Source organism: Heliconius melpomene, chromosome 17 (assembly GCF_056956725.1).
Source record: "Heliconius melpomene rosina isolate 202511_hmr_F chromosome 17, ASM5695672v1, whole genome shotgun sequence".
NCBI lineage: Eukaryota > Metazoa > Arthropoda > Insecta > Lepidoptera > Nymphalidae > Heliconius > Heliconius melpomene.
The window spans coordinates 13,290,939-13,308,926 of record NC_140405.1 but is presented as its reverse complement, the minus strand read 5'-3'; the positions used below and the strand labels follow the sequence as shown (position 1 = coordinate 13,308,926).

Below are 17,988 nucleotides of genomic sequence, written 5' to 3'. Positions count from 1 at the left end.
TCATTTATTAAGTAGATATGTTAAGTTACGTAACTTTATATCCTGGTGCAGTCCGGTCGCCCTGAAGTTAGCTGTAGATGTAGTAGTAGTATTGCTCAGGTCTCAATTTAGGATTTTTTTTAAATTTTGAGTATTTTTTTCCCGAGTGCGCAATACGCAAAATTTCAGAAACCCTAACTTCAGGACGGCCACGGCTCGTCGAGCGTACTATACGTCTTTTTATTTATTACTTCACGCTATATCCCGCATAAAGGAAGAGAATAAGGAGGAGAATCTAGAGTCAATGCCCTCGGTTCATCGCGTTAGCCCCTTATTCAAAACATTGAGTGTTATTAAGTGGCGGAACTCAACGCCGCACTTTGTTTTGCCACAGCGTAGAAATGTTAATAGTTAATTCGCCCGAGTGGAAATCGAACCCACAACAATTGAATTTTAGTCAGACGCTCTCCCATTGCACTACTATGGAATAACATTTTAAAATTAAATATAATTTATGTAGTATAATTATTATTTAGTGGAGAACGGAAGTGTTTTAAAGAAAATGGAATGTCTCAACACTACGTTCCCAGGGTCCATCTGCCTACCCTGCTACATGCTGGATACAGCGTGACGCTATCTACCATTTCTGATAGTACAATAAGATTTTGTTTTTAATATTATCTATACAAATTATGTTTACTGTAAATATTTCTTAATAAGTATAACTGTATGTAGATTAAATAAATATATTTAGTAAATAGTGATTTATTAATAAACTGTATTATATTATATCTGTATTTATATTATTTTTATCTCACTTTTAGGTAATCAGTAAAAAAAACACTTATTATAGGGAAGGAAAGTGTCTTAATGGGACAAAGTATCTTAACAAGGTTCCCAGGTTCCCTCTGCCTACTATGCTATGTGCGGGATGCAGCTGAAGCTAAAAAAGTTATAGCATATAGTGTTGATAGAACTAAAAATAATTTAAATATAATTATTCCATCGCGTAGGGATCGAGTCCACAAATATCATATAAAGACGTTGCACCACTAAGCCACGAGGGCTTAAAATATACAAAAAATATAATTTAAAAAAATATGCAAAAACACTTGTCGTAGTATTTGTTTATTTAACATTCGACAGCGCGTAAATTTAGGTAGATAGATATTTATTTTTAAAATATTATTAATTAACATACGTAGATCGAAGTCCATACAGCCTTTTCAAATAATATACTATTTACGTTATTTGAAAAGGCTGTACATAGACTGACTGTAAACACAATGCTTGTGGGTTCGATTTCCATTGGAGGAAATGAACTAAGTACTTTTCATTTCCTCTGTTATCACGACAAAGCGCGGTGTTGTGTTCCGACACTTCGATACAAAGGTGGAGGAAGATGGGGAACGGAACATTGGCGTGAATCTGATTTTTATTGTTAACTTTGAAGTTTTATTTAATTACATTTAATAATTTAATTTAATTACCTTTTTTATTAACAAATTTATAATCATAATTACACGTGAGGAGAATGTTAATCATTACTTAATTTGATTTCAACAAAGTAATTGCGTGCAAACTTACAAAGGTCATTTCGTCATAGATTGTAGTAGGTATATTAAATTGTAAAATGTTGGTAAAAGTCGATTTACTGGTAGCTCTAGTGCTGTATATAATGCTGTTATTGATGTATCGATGTTTTTAATTTTATTTTGATTTAAATATCGATATTTTTTTAAAGTACAGCCTTTACCTAAAACAAAACAAATATATACAATTACAATATGTATAGGGCATATTAGGTTAGTAAAAAATAATATTTTACATGGGTTTTAATCTAAAGTTTAATTCTGTTATGTTTAATATATTTACACAAAAGACTAAACACAAACATTAATAGACACTGAACATTTATAGGACGAGGGTATGTCTGTATTAAACACAAGCTATATCGAACGAATAATTCATTGCCGCGTATTATAATTAAAATATCATTCAGCTATGTATTACAAATAAAATAAATAATTGTAAAAGCGAAGATATCGAGTGAAAGCAATAAGTACAATGTTTGGTGCCAGACACCAAAAAAATTGGTGTTGCTAAAAATTTGGAAAAGGTTCAATGTCTATAGTATTATATAACATATAACTTTTAAAAAAGCTGTTAAAATTACTTGAAACAACCGACCTGAAAAATAAAGTAAAAAGTCGATATTTTTCAAAAACCATCGATATGCAAGCACATCACTACGCCATTTGTTTACAAACACGAGGAGCGTATCATTCGAGTTATTATTGTTTATGAAGCGCACGTTTGTTTAGTTAGTGTTGATTTTATTGTTTTATTTATTATTATTTAAACAATATTATTATTGTGATATGGATTCAAATGAAGGTAGGTCAAGTAGTATGAAAGAAATATTTATTTTTTTATTTATACTAAAAAAAATGACTTAATATGTATATTATATGTTTAGTAAGGCAGCTTCACGCTTAGTCTCAGATAGCAGGTAAACCTTTTTTCATATTAAATATTTGCTTTTACTTGCGGCTTTACTTCCATGGTGAAAAGAAATAACTTAGATGTGATGTATAAATCTAGCCGCAGTTGAAGTGGATTACATAGTCTTTCAAAGTGGTGTAAGCCTCTGAACACAGCAGGACTAAATATGTGAAGTTGACTGCTAACCTTCAATAGTTGGAGAGGCACTATAAGAAGAAGAAGCCTACAAAAATTTCGTAGATAAATGGACTATCGAACGCAAAAATATTTTTCAATTCAAATCAGTAGTTCGTGAGATTATCGCCTTCAACCAAATACCTATCATAATTTTGACTTATTAAATTTGGGTTTTAATATAAAAAAAATAATTAACTTTTTTACTACGAAATTGTTCAACTGTTTCATATAGTTTTTTTTTCGAGGTTGTCGAGGCGTTGGCTTTAAACTTGTAAGCCTTGGTCAGATGTGTAAAATGAAGGAAGGAAATTAAAAATACATCTTTTTCTGACATATAAGTTCTTAATATTCTACTATTAAAATTAAAAAAAAATAATATTAACAAAATTATTAAAAATTGACCTCGGTAAAGGCCATCGTGGCGCAGAGGGTCAACATCTCACCATAAACTCGATGGTCGTTAGTTTGATCCCCTTTCGGAGAAATTAATTATTTTGATCTCTCGCTCTAGCAATACAATGTGCAGCGTTTACTTCCGCCACTCCAGCCGAGAACGGAGAGCGAAGACCTTTAGCACATAGAACCATGTGCTTGCCTACCCAAATTTAATAAGATGTAAACAATTTTGAATGTGTGCAAGTAATGATAACACGCCTTGGGAGTGAGAATAAAATGCTCGCAAGGTATTATTGTCACTAATAAAATTTAGTGTGAATTTTCAAGTCATAGATTTAAAAAAAATGTGTTGCCGAGTTTCTTAATTTTAGTTATTTGGTGGAAAATTAAACTTTGATATAAAATTATTTGAATGAACTTACATCTCTTGTTAACCTAAGTTCATGTCATTCACACGAAATTTTTATACCTAATGTCAATGAACCACATAATTTAAGAAGGTTGCTTACCTTTTTTGATCGTAAGGAATAAACTAATAATATATTTGTTCCTAAATTAAATGAAATGAAATCTAAACATAAATTTTGTGAAATCATACTTGTGGCACAGATATCTTGGTAATTACCGAAGAGAAGACGCAATTAGGAGTTACATAGTTTGTAACGTTTATAACGTTATCGGACGTCAGTGCATTACCCTTGGGTTTATATTGATAATGATTTATAAATATTATTGTTTTTTTACTATTTGATAAATAAAAGATAATATATCTGAGGCCGCAGCAGCAGAGTTTGGCTGTAAGCGCTACGGTTAAAGGTTCAATTCCGAGTAGGTCCAAAAACTATTTTTATTTTCTAGCACCGATAACAAGACAAAGTGGCGTTAAGTCACTTTCAAGTTAGAGAGTATGCATACAGTCTTAACCACATATTACATTATTAATCTAATCCTCGAAATTTCAGCATTGCTAAAATGACGTAGGTCTGGGGGCCTTGGGATCTCGGTCTAGAATGATAGAGGTACTTATAAAATTAAGGATTTATATCAATTTTCCGGGGATTAGTGAGATCTAAGACGATTTGTCAAGTAAAAAAATACCGAGGAAAACGCTGAACATACATAAATATATAAGAATATTCTATGTTCGAATCTTTTGACCTCCACGTTTTTAGAAGTCGGTTAAAATTAAAGAAACTACACATTATATCGCAAATCCTAGATGCTCCGAGTCTCCCTCACGATAAGCACTCGCTCGGTGAATCTAAAGAACTAGTAGGTACTTTCTTTTCTGTTCCCAAAATCATCATTTAAGAGGGCGTCATATAAATATGTCTATATATGACCATTCGATGTCAATGTTAATTGCAAATCAGGCAGTGGGAAACTAGTGTTAACACACTCCGTTCCCTACTCAATGCTGGGCTTTTTGCGCTGGTACCATCATTTTTGATATTGATTTAAAGAGATTGTTTTCTTCCGGAACTTAACGCTGCTAATCGAGTACACAATCATCACTGATAAAAAAATTGCATACCTTATACCTTGTAAGAACAATAGATAAAATAAACTGCCATATTAAACTACTTTACTCTAGTGATGTAACTAAACCAAACGAATAACATTATATAATTGCATAATATATCGATTATGTATCTACTAGAAACTAGAAAGTCGATATTTCCTTACGGGTAGATTAGGTATTGCGGTGTCGTTTAGGTAACGTGTTACATCACTATAAGTGGATTTAAGATTACTAACAAGAATATTACGGTGAAACAATTTTTTTTTTCACTTAAGACATCTTTAACATATAGCACGTTTGGTAGAGGGAACATAATATTAAAGTAACATTAGGTGACAGAAACCACCGCCGTGCTTTTTTTTATTAACCGAGCAAAGAAGTAAAATTATTAAATAATTTTCACGAGTTGAACCAACAAATTTAATAAATTATAATTATAAACGCTATCCTGCATACAGCAGGATAGGCAGAAGGAACCTAGTGTCGGAATGATTCTCTGCCTACCCTGCCTGCCATATGCAGAATACAGCGTGAAGCTAAATAGTAGCAATTATATAAAGAGTACCAGCAGATGAAACCTAGTGCAAAGACACTCCGTTCCTCGTGAACAGCCTAATTTGTGAGACATTACATATTGAATGATTAGCCAGAAAAAGACACAGAGCAGCGTTGAATTACACCTCTCAGTACGCAAGTTCTCGATTGGGCGGTGTATGAGAATCATAATGTCTTAACCCTCTGCCTTCCCTGCCTGCTATATGCGGCGTGAAATAAAAGAAGTAGTAATTATATAAAAAAGTCGCATTTATTTAAATGTGTTTATCCTTTAAATATCCTTTTTTCTCATCTTTTCCAGATATGAAAACTCGTTTGGAGGGGTGGGGGGAAGTATACACAGATTTCGATGGCTGGATATTGCAAATTATCAGACGTTTCTCAAGAAAGTAAGTCGACAGAATATTTTTTCGAATTTCCCATATCATATAACAAAGGCTGTTGTGATACAGCAAAGCAGGTGGTTGTCATCTTTTCAATGCTTTTAGGGATCGTAGATTTGATTATTTTGATATTTATTTCAGCTTGATACTTCCATGTATTGTCGAGATGAATTGACTCTTGACAGATGGACAGACAGAAAACAAAGTGATTTGCCCATAAGGGTTTTACCTTTTGAAAAAATAAATACAGTTATTGAGTTCAATAACGTCTATTTCTTTCAAAAATACAATTTTATAAATATTATATTATACTTATATACTTTAAAAACATTTTCAACTACGTATTTGGAGGCGCCGGGTATCGATTCCGGTACCTCTCGCATGCTAAGCGAGCGCTCTACCATCTGAGCTACGCCCCCGTAATAACCACCTTTAAAAAAAGCTATTACATTAACATGTATGTATGTGATATTGTTGGAACTTAATAATAACGGTCTAGCGGCCTGCCAGCGGCTTCGCCCGCTTGAACTACATGATTATTCATTTAATAAACAGAATTGACTGACAGTCAAATGTGTTAATGTCAATGAATAATTTAATTTACTCGTTCAGAACTGTTTCTGTTTAAATGTAATGTTATTGATTTGGATAAGGCGAAGCCGCGGGGGGCCGCTAGTTATATAATAAAGGCATAAGCAGAAGAAACTTAGTCTTAAGTATTAACTTAGTTTACGTGTTGAGTGGTGGAACTTAGCGGATACGGAAGTGGGAAAATGAAAAAAATATATATCATTCATTTGCTTGGAACAGAACTCGCAACCATCACATCAGCCACTGCGGACTGCGGAACGACGATCATAATCTTTTACCCGACGACGCTGCGACGATAAATTAAGGATCCTTTAAGAAAGACCTCATCATCTGTTAGTTCTTATGAACTATTGGGTTTATTTATATGTCAATAATTGTTATGTAATCTCATTATTTGTTTTTCTAAATAATAATTATATTTTTATTATTTTCTACTTACAGGTCCATAAAAAAAGACGAAATATACGTAAAAGATTGTATGAAACAACCAGAAGTTATTCCTTTAGAAAAAATATTTCTTGAAGGCATAATTTTAAGAAGACGAATAAATAACAGTAATGGTTTTTTAAACATGCCAAAAGATGTTATTGTAAATTACGATTATGTTATAAGAAAATTGATAGAAAAACAATTTATACACAAATATACGAAATCGAAGCTTTCATTTTTGTTTTATTATTTTTAAACGTGGTGATAAATCACTGCGCTTTGCACTTTCTATCTATTCCTTTTTTTAATTTCTCTTTCTACCTTTACCACTCAAGATGCAATGCCCTCAGAATTCAGTAGAAAGTGGGGAACAGAGTGTCTCAACACTAGTTTCCCTCTGTCGCACATCGCATGTGCGCATACAACGTGAAGCTGATTGTTGGAACTTAACGCCGCAACTTGTTACCAGAGCTAGGAAATATTTTTTTTAAATAATTAATAACCACTCTCGAATATCGAACCCGCAACCGTCACCCCACGATGACCTCATTAGTTGTATTTATTTTAAAATGTGATGTGATGATGATGATGTGATGTGTGAGTCAGTAAGTCACAGAATTATTTACTTTTTATCCATTCCGATACAATACTATTTTTTAAGATATCATGTCGCAGGAAGACAGCGTTTGAATGTAAACGCAATGATTGTAAGTTCGATACTGAATTACGAATATTTTTTTGAAAAAGTCAACTTTCTACTCATATTTGTAACTGCGTGTTGAGTTACAAAAACAAGGTGGGAAAATGAAAATAATTAATCTCATTTTTCAGTCTAAAACAGTTTCATTGAGCTGCGGTGGGGTCATTACTTATTACGTAAGTATTCAACATCACAATAATTACACACCTATTAGCCATGATAAATGCCTCTTAACATGAACATGGGTAAAAAGTGACCTTTAACACAAAAACAAGTTACCTGTTATTTACTTTACTTTATCAATGCTTGCTGACTAAAGTCTTTCTGTCATGTTTTATATATTATTTATTTAAAATGCCGGAAAAATATTAAGCTTGAAATATACATATACTTATTTTAATTGTGGGCAAAGGTCAACTTCTGCAAGTATTAAAGCTAGTTACATTTTTTTGTTGTTTAAGTAGATAATAAAAACGTTATCGGATAAGATAAGTAAATAATAAATGATAATTCTACAGTACAAAATTAGGAATTAAATATCAAAGATATTTTATTAACAATGATAAACCGCAACTTTGCTTGAAATGAAAATAGGTATTTATTTATTCATTAATTTATAAAATCATTAATTAATTAATTTATTTTACAAAGAACGTCAATTTATTTTTTTATTACAAGAATTTAATATTTACAATATACAAATATAAAGTATATGAAAATAAAGTTGCTGTAATTTTACAATTGTTAGCATTGTTTTTATCAGCTTAATGCTGTATCCCATATAGCAAGGTAGGGAACCTAGTGTTAAGACACTCCGTTTCTTACTGCCTAAGCATTTTGTTGCATTTTAAAATGTAAACATACACATATGTTTATAATAAACATACATAACAAAAACTTGAAAATATCTGTTTATTACATATCGATAAATAATGATTAAATTTGTTCTGGTAAATAATTCGATTTTTTTTCATTATGCAATATTTTTTAAAAACCATTCAATTTAAATAAATGTATAATTCTTTTAAATACATAAAAGCAATTTGGATTTTTATACAAACCTATTTACGGATCGCAAGTTGCATAGCCATTGCCGCAAAAGTCGCGTAATACAATGTCCTTATGACAATATTAAGTATAAATATATCATTCATTGTATTTTTAAATATACATGAGACATATTAATTATGGATAGTGAAGATTTTTACGTAAATGCACCGTGGGGAAGAATTGCATGTGAGTATATCTCCTTTTGTTATCTTTTCATTTTTAATCTACTCTTTTCACCTAAGTCTTTTAAATTAAAAAAATAATGTCAAAACATACATAAGTACTTTCGGGTAAAATTTTATTTGAAATTGTCAATTTAAATAAAAATTAAGTTAATAAACGGTCAGTTGTTCTTGTTGGAAAGATTTAGTAAAAAAGTTTAGGTTAGTTATATAAAATGTTTGAATATTTCATATTTTAGTTAATTGTAAACAAACAGTTTTTAAATATTCAAATATAAATCATTTTAGCATAAATTTATGAATTTTTAATGTTATATTTAGAATTACTATGAGAAGATTGTAATTTATAATGTATAACTTTATTCACTAACACATTTGAAAATGTAGATGTTTTTCCAAGTAATGTTATTAAGTTATATAGACATTTTAAGTAAAACTATAAAAAAATAAAATAGCTAATTTATGATTGCCTCTATTTTAACTCATCTAATATCTAACAAAAGGATCAGGAGGATAAAGGAAGGATCTAATATCTAATACAAATACAATATAATTATACTATAATAACTTTCAATTGTACATGCTTAAATTTGATTTAAATATTTATCGCCATTATAATATCTATTTAAGGAAATCCTAGTAGGATTAGATAATTTTTTGATTTATTATCAGTATTATTGTCCACACTTAAAATGTGTTATACCATTCAACCAACTTCATTCAGTCATTTAACAAGAAAGTAAAGTTCAAATATAGCCTATTAAATGAAAATTTCAAATATTGAAAGTGTCAATAGCAGGACAGAGTCCTTAAGTAATAAACAAACACTTCAGTTTTATATTTAGTAAAGAAGTATTTGCTTTATTATTATAGGCGTAACATGGGGTCAACCTACAAATCAACCAGTGTTAATGGTTCATGGTTATATGGACAGTGCAGCAACCTTCATTTATATAGTAAAGCATTTACCTGATACTAACTATTATGTTGCTATTGATATGCCGGGTAAGTTTTAATTGCTATTTTTTATTTAAAGCAAAGCAACACTTTACTGTGGTTGTTAATTTTACTTCAATGAATAGGTATAAATATTTTAATTTTGTTTCTCTGGTAGACAAAGTGTGGAGTTAAGTAGTAAAATAAAAGTACTTCATTCTTCAAGTGGAAATCAAAACCACTACACACAACAGTCAAGTTTACAGTTAAAATAAACATTTGTTCAGTGCAACAACTGTTGAGTTTCTTGCCGGCTCTTCTCAGCAGACTGCCTTCCGAACCGGTGGTAGCTTTTTGTTGACATGTACATTTGACAATTCAAAAGTGCTTTTATAGTTTATTTGAATAAAGAATATTTTGAATTTGAATTTGAATTTAATTCCAGGACATGGCAAGTCAGATGCCTTTCCTATGGGTCCGCTGGTTAACCATTCAACGTCAGTTGAGGCAATGCGCAGAGTAGTTGATCACTTGAAATGGGAAAAATTTATACTAGTGACACATTCTGTTGGATTTATAACTGGTAAGGGAGTAAAAGAGAATCTATTTTACACAATTAAATCATTTTTGATTTCTTCTGTGGCGGATATAATACGGCCTTTAGTTCTGCCATTTACAATTAATATATCTTGAATCTATCAAGATATATTTTGGTTGGAATTGGGAAACTGAATATTTGCCGTTAGTTTTCCCTTTGCTTTGCACAAAAAAACTGCTTTATATTGTTATAGCAGTTGTAATCAACACTTTTAAGTTATGTGTATTTGTGTGTATTATTATTATTCATTTTATGTGTCATGTATAAAGTCTTAAAATTATGAAATGTTCACTACAATGTCATTTTGTGTATATGAAGTGTCTAATTAATGTAATGGTTCGATTTCCACCTGAAAAAATGTTTTTTTATTTATTCACATATTTTTGAAATTATGCTAGTTGTGGTGCAGGGGTCCAAGTGTGCTGAATTGTAAAGACATTAGATATACACCTAGAACTCAACACCACTCTGTTTACCAGACCAGGGAAATAAAATAGAATAATCCTACTTCTACATTAACTTATATTATTAATTAACTATTGTTTTTGTTTATTTTTTATAGGGATTATCTACAATAACCTATATCCGTTCCGAATAAGTAAAATGGTCAACTTGGACCCCGTGCCGCCATTGTCTACATACAATTTCCATCAATGGAACCCAATGTTGTGGTATCATTATATTTATGATGATTATTATGATAATTTTCCTAGGTAATGACTTTTGTATTATTATTTTTAGCTAACCTGTATCTCATATATCAAGATAAACAGACGGAAACTAGTGTTAAGCCACTTTGTACCCTATTTTCCATCGAAATCTGGAGGAATTGAACACCACACTATGCATTGTTACCTAAGAGAGAAAATGAAAATATTAAATAAGTCATTCTCCAGGCGGATATAGAACAACCGTCGAAAATTTTTATCCACTAATATTCATTTGAATTTAACTTAAGTAGAACAACTACTTAGTTGTTTGACTACTGAATAAACTTGGTCGATCGATCTAAGATCAGTTGTCTGTCAACCAGTGAATCAGTGTAAACAAAAATTATTTACGATATATATTTTTTTAGACAATACAGCGTTAATTTCTTCCATTTTACAATTGTATATTGCGCAGTATATGGACAACGGAGTTACTAACACTAGGTTTCCTCTGCCCACCGTGCTTTAGCGTGAATCTAAAAAATATATACTATATTTTTAAAAAAATATGTACATTTTTTTTATTTGAGCGGCGGAAAGTGGGAAACGGACGCGTGTTACTCGGAATGGTGTTTAGTTTCACATGTTCTATTTGTCTATTCTGTGTGCGAGGAATACAATATGAAAAAATAATTATTTATATTTTTTCTTATTTCAGATGGAATTTGGAAAGAAAAAAAAAGTTTAAATACGACCAAGCGATAAATCTTTTGGTGAAAAGTAGAAAATTTACGAAAGAACAGTCAGCTGTAGTACTTTCTCGAATTTTAGTGCCTACAGGTGATGGGATGTATAGGTAAGAAAATAATCCACGCTATATCACGCAAGCACAAAACGGGATATGCAGAGAGAACATAGTGTTAAGACTCCGAAAGTGTTAACTACTAATTAAACCGCGTTAACTACTAGCTAACTTAAAGTGTAAGGTATGTTATTTACGATAAATATGTGGAGATAAAAAATGAAGAGAGCCTAAAAAAAATATCTGGTTCAAATTCTATTTACATTATAAAACAAAAAAAAAATCGGGCAAGCGCGAGTCGAGCTGGCCTACTGAGGGCTCCTTACAAAAATTAAAGTTCTCGAGCTCTCTCTGAAATTCAAGCTTAGCTTAGCCAGAGCCTTATCATCTGATACCTTACTTGAACTAGTGGCTTTAATACCACAATTTAATGCCCCGCTTTTAAGGCTATTAATTTTTTGAATTTAACTACAAATGTATAGCATTCAGAGTTTTTCCTGAACTTTAATATTGATGTATATTATCGAAATACGCGTTTTTTGCTATATATCTTTTTTTTAAGTATATATAGAAATACGATTTTTCCAGGCAATGAAAAGACCTTAGATCTCACTACATGGTTTGAATTTCAATTCGATATCTCCAAACGTTCCTGATATACAGACTTTTGACAGACAGATAGACCGACAGACGGAGGGGCAAAAAATTGATCTTATAAGGGTTATTTTTTTCCTTAAAAGGTACGGAACCCTAAAATATTTCATTTCTTTCAGATTATCATGGGAACCCTCAGCGAAAAAACTTGTAGGTTTACCTATAACAGAAGAAATGCTTATTACAATTGTCACAGAAAATGCACCCCCTATGTTGAATATAGTGGCTTCAGAGGACGAAACTTTACCGTTCTTTAAAAAGAAGGGTATTCGATTATTTAATTTGTTCAAATCGATTCCGAATTTCCGAGTTATTAACGTGAAGGGACCTCACGATGTGCACATTACTAATCCTGAATCGTTTGTTGATGAGATTATCGATTTTTTCAATATGGATCTTGGTCTAAAGGCGAAATTATGATTATTTTTTATCTATTTTTAAGGTTTAGTATATATTTTTACTAAATTATTTATTTATTTAATGCTTTATTACACCACGATGATACAACATACAGAAATAATAATAAAATAAATGACATTTTGGTGTAAAGGCGGCCTTATCATCACAGGTGATCTCTACCAGACAACCTAATAAATATTAATTAAATAAATTAATTGTATTACATGTTTATTTATTAATTTAATGGTAACAAAAAAGTATTTATTATAAATGTAAAGGAATCGCGCGATGTCTCTCATCACTAATCTAAACTAATTGTCTGTTGATGAGATTTTGGAATAACTTGTATTGAATCAATTGTATTTGTAGTTATTTATTTATAATGAATTAACTATATTAAATATTGAATTATATGTTATTACTAGCGGACGCGCGCAGCTTCGCTTGCGTATTTAAGGGTGAATTCTAATAACCCATAAAACATGTGTTCAATGAAATATTTTTAAGAGTCTAAATTTCAAATTTTATAAAAATCGGTGGCGATTTAAAGATTTTTCCATACAAACTTTCAACCCCTTATTTGCACCCTTAGGGGGGGGCTTCTTAGTGGATGTCCAGATTACGAAAGTAAACTTTTGTCCAAATTTAACGTTTCTACCATCAGCGGTTACGGCTGTGCGTGCGTCTTACCTCAGTCAGTGAGGACAAGTCCTTTTATATATATAGATTATTTAGTGAAAAGTTAGTTATTTCTTGGGGATGGAGGAAATGAGAAATATTCAATTATTTTAATATGTTGTATTTTTATATAATGGATTAAACCATTATATAAAAATAGAGAATAATATTCAGTAATCGATTTTTATAATATCCATTGTAATGTATGGGCAAAACTTTGATTATTTTTGGTGTATTGCAATGTAATTTTTTGTATAGAGTTTAATTATAATTTTAAATATTAAATATTTATACAAAATACAAACAGTGTTGTTGTTGTTTTATTTGCCGTATTATTAGTTTTTGTTTGTACACTAGGTTCCCAGGTTTCTATCTTGGTATGTGCGGGATATAATGTGAAGCTAAAATAGAAGATCTTGGATTTTCGCGATTGTCACGGTTAGAATATAAACCCCGACTGCATAAAACTTAAAAGAAAAAAACAAGCCCATATTAGGATTAACTGTTGCTTAACAATAAATATTTATTACTAATTTCAGCGTGTTACATCCACGCGATCTTGAGATAAATGGTCTTGACAGATGGACAACAAGGTGATCCGTGAGTCATATTGAGATATGGAACTCTAAAAATATAAAGCTAAATAAATATTACTAAATATTTTTTGCGTTCATTTTTATAACTTTTAAATTCAGCAAATTTGGTTAGTTACCGCTTCTTGTTTGTTATAAAAATCATCATTTAATATATAGACTTTTAACTACTATGTATATAAGTAATAGATATACTTACTAATGTATCTATATGTTAATTGAAATCAATTAGCTATTTTAATTTTTTTACCACTAAAATTCCCTTTAGAAATAATATAATAAAAGTTTCTTGAAAGTTAGTCAGTGAATTTTTTTAGTTTTATGCTGTATCCCGCACACATAGGCAGAGAAAACCGAGAAACCTAGAGTTATGATACTCTGTCCCTATTAAAACATTTGCGTTCCCCAATTTTCTCCGAATTCTGTAGGCATGTCGAGCAGCAAAACTCAACGCTGCGTTTTGCCTCTTTACCAGAGCTTGCTATGAAAATGATAATATTAAGTGTTTCATTCCGTATTATTTTTATTTCTTCCTTTTGGTGACTAGATAAGGCGCGACGCTGAACTCAACGTTATTCGCTGTGCCTCTAATAGATAGAAGACGCGGTGCGTGGAGAATCAAATGTCTTAACATAAGGTTCCTTTTACCTTCTTTACAGTGTGAAGCTAAAAAAAATTAAATAATATAAAAAGCAATCCCAGATAATACTTGAATAAAGTAGAGGCATAGCCTAACTACGCTACAATGTCTTTGAAACAAAAGAAGATAACAACATTAATGAATATTTATAAATAATGAACATTATCGTCACATTTACGTTTTTATTAGTAGCAATTGAACTTGTAAAGTGAAAGTGTTTTCCTTTAATTTAACATTTTGTTATCATATTTAATTTTTTTGAATAATGATAGAACAAGAATTTTACGTGGATGCGCCTTGGGGTAAAATTGCATGTAAGACTAATTTTCTGTTTTTTATCAGTTCATTTTTAATTCATGAAGGTCCACTTGGTCCATGTTGGTATCGACGAATCAAGATATACTGCCATCTATTATAAATTGTTAGAGCTAAACCATAAAAAAATATTGTATTACCAATTAAAATAATAAAAAGATATCAATAATTAAGATAAAATCTATTTATCTCTTAAGTTAGATCAAATTACAGATATAAAATTTATTTGCTTATTATATACTTTTTAACCGACTTCTATAAGAAAAGGAGGTTATCAATTCGACTGTAGTATATTAGAGATGTGTGAATTTTAAACGCAAATTTTTATAGGTATATCATGGGGCATAGCTAAGAATCCACCAATTTTTATGATACACGGCTACTTGGATACTGCAGCGACCTTCTTTCATCTCTTGAAATATCTTCCACAGACCTATTATTATGTCGCTTTGGATTTACCGGGTGAGTCATCGTATCACTCTAATTTAACATCACGCTGTATCCCGCAGAGAACAGGGTAAGCAAAGGGAATCTAGTGTTAAGGCTCTTCAATCTATTCATATAAATATTTTTATGAATTATTTATTTGCTTTATTTATATTTTTTAAATATTTTAGGCCATGGAAAATCCAGTCCATTACCTCTAGGCCCTCTCATAAACCATAGCTGTTATATAGAAACACTATGCAGAGTAATCGATTACTTAAAATGGGAACACTTTGTTATAATTACACATTCTATAGCATTCATTTTGGGTAAGTTTTATTTATTGAATCACTAGCGATGCAGACTGCTTCACTCGCTATTGATTTATTTAAGCTTATTCAAATTGTACAAAATCCCATAGGTAATGTTTAATTTGTTCAGTAGTTTTTGCTTGTATATAATCTAAAGTATGTGAGGACAATGAACATTTATCCTCAAATACTTTTCGCCCAATTTTTAAGGCATTGTATGTTGAGTGGCGCTACCAGAGCGAGGGAATGGAAATATTTAATTTTCCCGAACGAATATAAAACTCACAATCGACGCGTTTACAATCGTAGTCTACCCTTGTGCCAAGACAGCCACAAGTCCTGATTGTAGCTGAAGCAAATAATCAATTATATTTCAGGTAATCTCTACAATAATTTATATCCATATAAAATAACAAAAATTATTAACTTGGAGCCCGCGCTCCCCATGTCGCTGTACAGCACTAATAAAGATGACTGTTCTATTTGGTACAACTTTATGTATGATTTCTATTATGAAAATTATTCGTGGTAAGTCATTTTATTTTTTTTATAAAATTTTATAGCTACACGCTTTATCCCACATAAAATAGGGAAAGCTGAGTGAACTTAGTGTTAAAACACTCCGGCCCCTACTTTCGACACAATTTTTTAAACATTGCGTGTTGAGTTTCGTATTTTAACGCCTTTAACAATTTAGCTTCTTACCAATGGCAAAGCGCTGCGTTGACTTTCGCCACTCGGCGAAAGTAGAGGACGGAAGTGTTTTAATGGGAACGGAGTCTCTCAACATTCGCACTACTGGTTCCCTATGGCTTCCATGCTATGTGCGAGATACACTGTAAAGCTAAAAAAATGTTTTGAAATATATAATAAAATTTTAGGTGGACATCGAGGAAAAATAAAAAATATACATACGATCAAGCAATAAATCTCATAGTTGAATCCCGGCAACTTAATAAGGAACAAGCTGTTATCATACTTTCTAGAGTTTTAGAGCCTTTAGAAAACAATTTGTACAGGTAAAATAAGAATTATCTTACTGTTTTTGGGAACTTAGTGTTATGACATAGAAACATGAAATTAAAAATATATCAAACATGGTAGAAATATTTTTATAATGAAATATTTATCTTGAGGCCAGTTATGACGCAAGGGCACAGAGAGTGACTATAAACGCGACTGGTTTTGGATTCGATCCCACTCGAGAAAATTAAATATTTATTTAATTTTAAATTTCCATTTCTTCGCTCTGTAATGCCTCCCTCCAGAATTCGGTGGAAAGTGGGGAACTTAGTGTCTTCACACTAGGTGCCTTAATCCTGCGGTGTGATACCTCCTGCTGTGAAGCTGAAAAAAAGTATTAATTTTTTTTTAAGTATTAATTTTAATATTTGAAATGTATCGTCGTCCTAAATAAGTTTTAAAGTATATATTTTTAGGTTAACGTGGGAACCATGTATGAAAAAAGCCGTAGGTCTGCCCATACCGGAAGAAATGCTTATTTCTATAATATCGAGTAATCCGCCTCCTTGCTTAAATATTGTTGCTATTAAAGACGAGCCTTCTAACTATTTTGAAGAAAATAAAAATAATTTGTTAAATTATTTTGAAGAAAAATTACCGTCTTTTTTAATTTACGAAGTAGCCGGTTCACATGATGTGCACATCACTAATCCAGAAAAGTTTGCTGATAAAATTATAATTTTTTTGGATAATGATTTTAAAAATAATGTAATGAGCAAATTATAAATATTATGTATAAAAGAAATTAAAAATGTGTAAAGTAGAATTACAAAAGAACCTTTTCTTTTGTACTTCTATTTTGTTGATTTTATTAAGAATACAGAAATAATTATAGTAATTTTAAAATGCTTCTTTACTTTTTCATAATAAGGGATGCCCGATACCGTCTGAAATGATAACTTGAACTAATCTATTAGTTAAACTATTTATTGGTGAAATTGTTTAACTTGAGAAAAGCTTAGGTTACTACTTAAATTTTATGTATATTTTATGTAGGTATATTAATATGATAAGTTAACGAAAGACCTTTTTTAATAAAAAATCTTTTATTGGTTATAAAAATACATTTTATTCTTGATTATGTGTATAAAAATTTTATGCATGTTTTTATCATTATTTATTCCTACAAAAGTAACAATTGGAGTTCTTGGTAGCCTATATGCTCACTGTCAACAGTATATTTATATCTATCGCACGCTAAATACCGACTCATGTGAAGAGAGGAGAGAGAAGCATCTGTCTGAATTACGAGAGGCAGGTTCCTTATCTGCCAGCCGCTGCCATATGCGAGAGAGGAAGCCAGACAGATCTTATAAGACGTTATCACATCAATAAATTCCGACTGTAGCTATTCGCGACTGTAAACGCCATAGGTTATGAGTTCGATTCCCACTCGACGAAATTCAATCTTTCTAGTAATTCGGTAAAGCGTAGGAGAAAATGAGAAACGGAACCGTCTGAATGGAAACGAAGTGTCTTAACGCTAGTTTCCTT

The 17,988-nt window shown here is 31.0% G+C and overlaps 3 protein-coding genes and 1 non-coding gene across 8 annotated transcripts; 3 read left to right on the top strand and 1 right to left on the bottom strand.

Moving 5' to 3' along the window:
* Positions 1 to 2,252: 2,252 nt before the first annotated feature.
* LOC146530415 (uncharacterized) lies at positions 2,253 to 6,808 on the top strand. 3 transcript variants are annotated; one of them, XM_085200787.1, is made up of 4 exons: positions 2,265 to 2,376; positions 3,173 to 3,344; positions 5,436 to 5,523; positions 6,550 to 6,770. In XM_085200787.1, exons 2-4 carry the CDS (start codon positions 3,304 to 3,306, stop codon positions 6,628 to 6,630), a joined length of 210 nt encoding a protein of 69 aa, XP_085056913.1. In that variant the 5' UTR covers positions 2,265 to 2,376; positions 3,173 to 3,303; the 3' UTR covers positions 6,631 to 6,770. The 3 variants fall into 3 exon arrangements, 2 of the variants coding, with proteins under 2 accessions (XP_085056912.1, XP_085056913.1); XM_085200786.1 differs by lacking the exon at positions 3,173 to 3,344 and having other exon boundaries at positions 2,253 to 2,376; positions 6,550 to 6,808; XR_014878931.1 differs by lacking the exons at positions 2,265 to 2,376; positions 3,173 to 3,344 and adding an exon at positions 2,469 to 2,491.
* On the bottom strand, positions 5,864 to 5,936 carry TRNAA-AGC (transfer RNA alanine (anticodon AGC)). Its single transcript has one exon. It is a non-coding gene; the product is annotated as a tRNA-Ala (tRNA).
* Positions 6,809 to 8,251: 1,443 nt separating the features above from the next.
* Positions 8,252 to 13,489, top strand: LOC146530414 (serine hydrolase-like protein). Of its 3 annotated transcripts, none has more exons than XM_085201123.1 (6): positions 8,252 to 8,473; positions 9,343 to 9,474; positions 9,851 to 9,988; positions 10,566 to 10,716; positions 11,372 to 11,509; positions 12,229 to 13,489. In XM_085201123.1, exons 1-6 carry the CDS (start codon positions 8,425 to 8,427, stop codon positions 12,527 to 12,529), a joined length of 909 nt encoding a protein of 302 aa, XP_085057249.1. In that variant the 5' UTR covers positions 8,252 to 8,424; the 3' UTR covers positions 12,530 to 13,489. The 3 variants fall into 3 exon arrangements, with proteins under 3 accessions (XP_085057249.1, XP_085057250.1, XP_085057251.1); XM_085201124.1 differs by lacking the exon at positions 8,252 to 8,473 and adding an exon at positions 8,524 to 8,670; XM_085201125.1 differs by lacking the exon at positions 8,252 to 8,473 and adding an exon at positions 8,711 to 8,868.
* Positions 13,490 to 15,043: 1,554 nt separating this feature from the next.
* LOC146530413 (serine hydrolase-like protein) lies at positions 15,044 to 17,592 on the top strand. Its single transcript, XM_085201127.1, has 5 exons — positions 15,044 to 15,196; positions 15,352 to 15,489; positions 15,849 to 15,999; positions 16,353 to 16,490; positions 16,911 to 17,592. Exons 1-5 carry the CDS (start codon positions 15,103 to 15,105, stop codon positions 17,218 to 17,220), a joined length of 831 nt encoding a protein of 276 aa, XP_085057253.1. The 5' UTR covers positions 15,044 to 15,102; the 3' UTR covers positions 17,221 to 17,592.
* The last annotated feature ends 396 nt before the right edge of the window (positions 17,593 to 17,988 follow it).

What these genes read in the sequence shown, in the direction of transcription:
- LOC146530415 (XM_085200786.1), top strand. An exon ending in ATCAGACGTTTCTCAAGAAA is followed by an intron (nt 5,524 to 6,549) that starts GTAAGTCGACAG and finishes TTCTACTTACAG; the next exon opens with GTCCATAAAAAAAGACGAAA.
- LOC146530414 (XM_085201123.1), top strand. Translation starts at nt 8,425, where the DNA reads ATGGATAGTGAAGATTTTTACGTAAATGCACCGTGGGGAAGAATTGCA. An exon ending in ACCGTGGGGAAGAATTGCAT is followed by an intron (nt 8,474 to 9,342) that starts GTGAGTATATCT and finishes TTATTATTATAG; the next exon opens with GCGTAACATGGGGTCAACCT. An exon ending in TGTTGCTATTGATATGCCGG is followed by an intron (nt 9,475 to 9,850) that starts GTAAGTTTTAAT and finishes ATTTAATTCCAG; the next exon opens with GACATGGCAAGTCAGATGCC.
- LOC146530413 (XM_085201127.1), top strand. Translation starts at nt 15,103, where the DNA reads ATGATACACGGCTACTTGGATACTGCAGCGACCTTCTTTCATCTCTTG. An exon ending in TGTCGCTTTGGATTTACCGG is followed by an intron (nt 15,197 to 15,351) that starts GTGAGTCATCGT and finishes TAAATATTTTAG; the next exon opens with GCCATGGAAAATCCAGTCCA. An exon ending in TTAGAAAACAATTTGTACAG is followed by an intron (nt 16,491 to 16,910) that starts GTAAAATAAGAA and finishes ATATATTTTTAG; the next exon opens with GTTAACGTGGGAACCATGTA.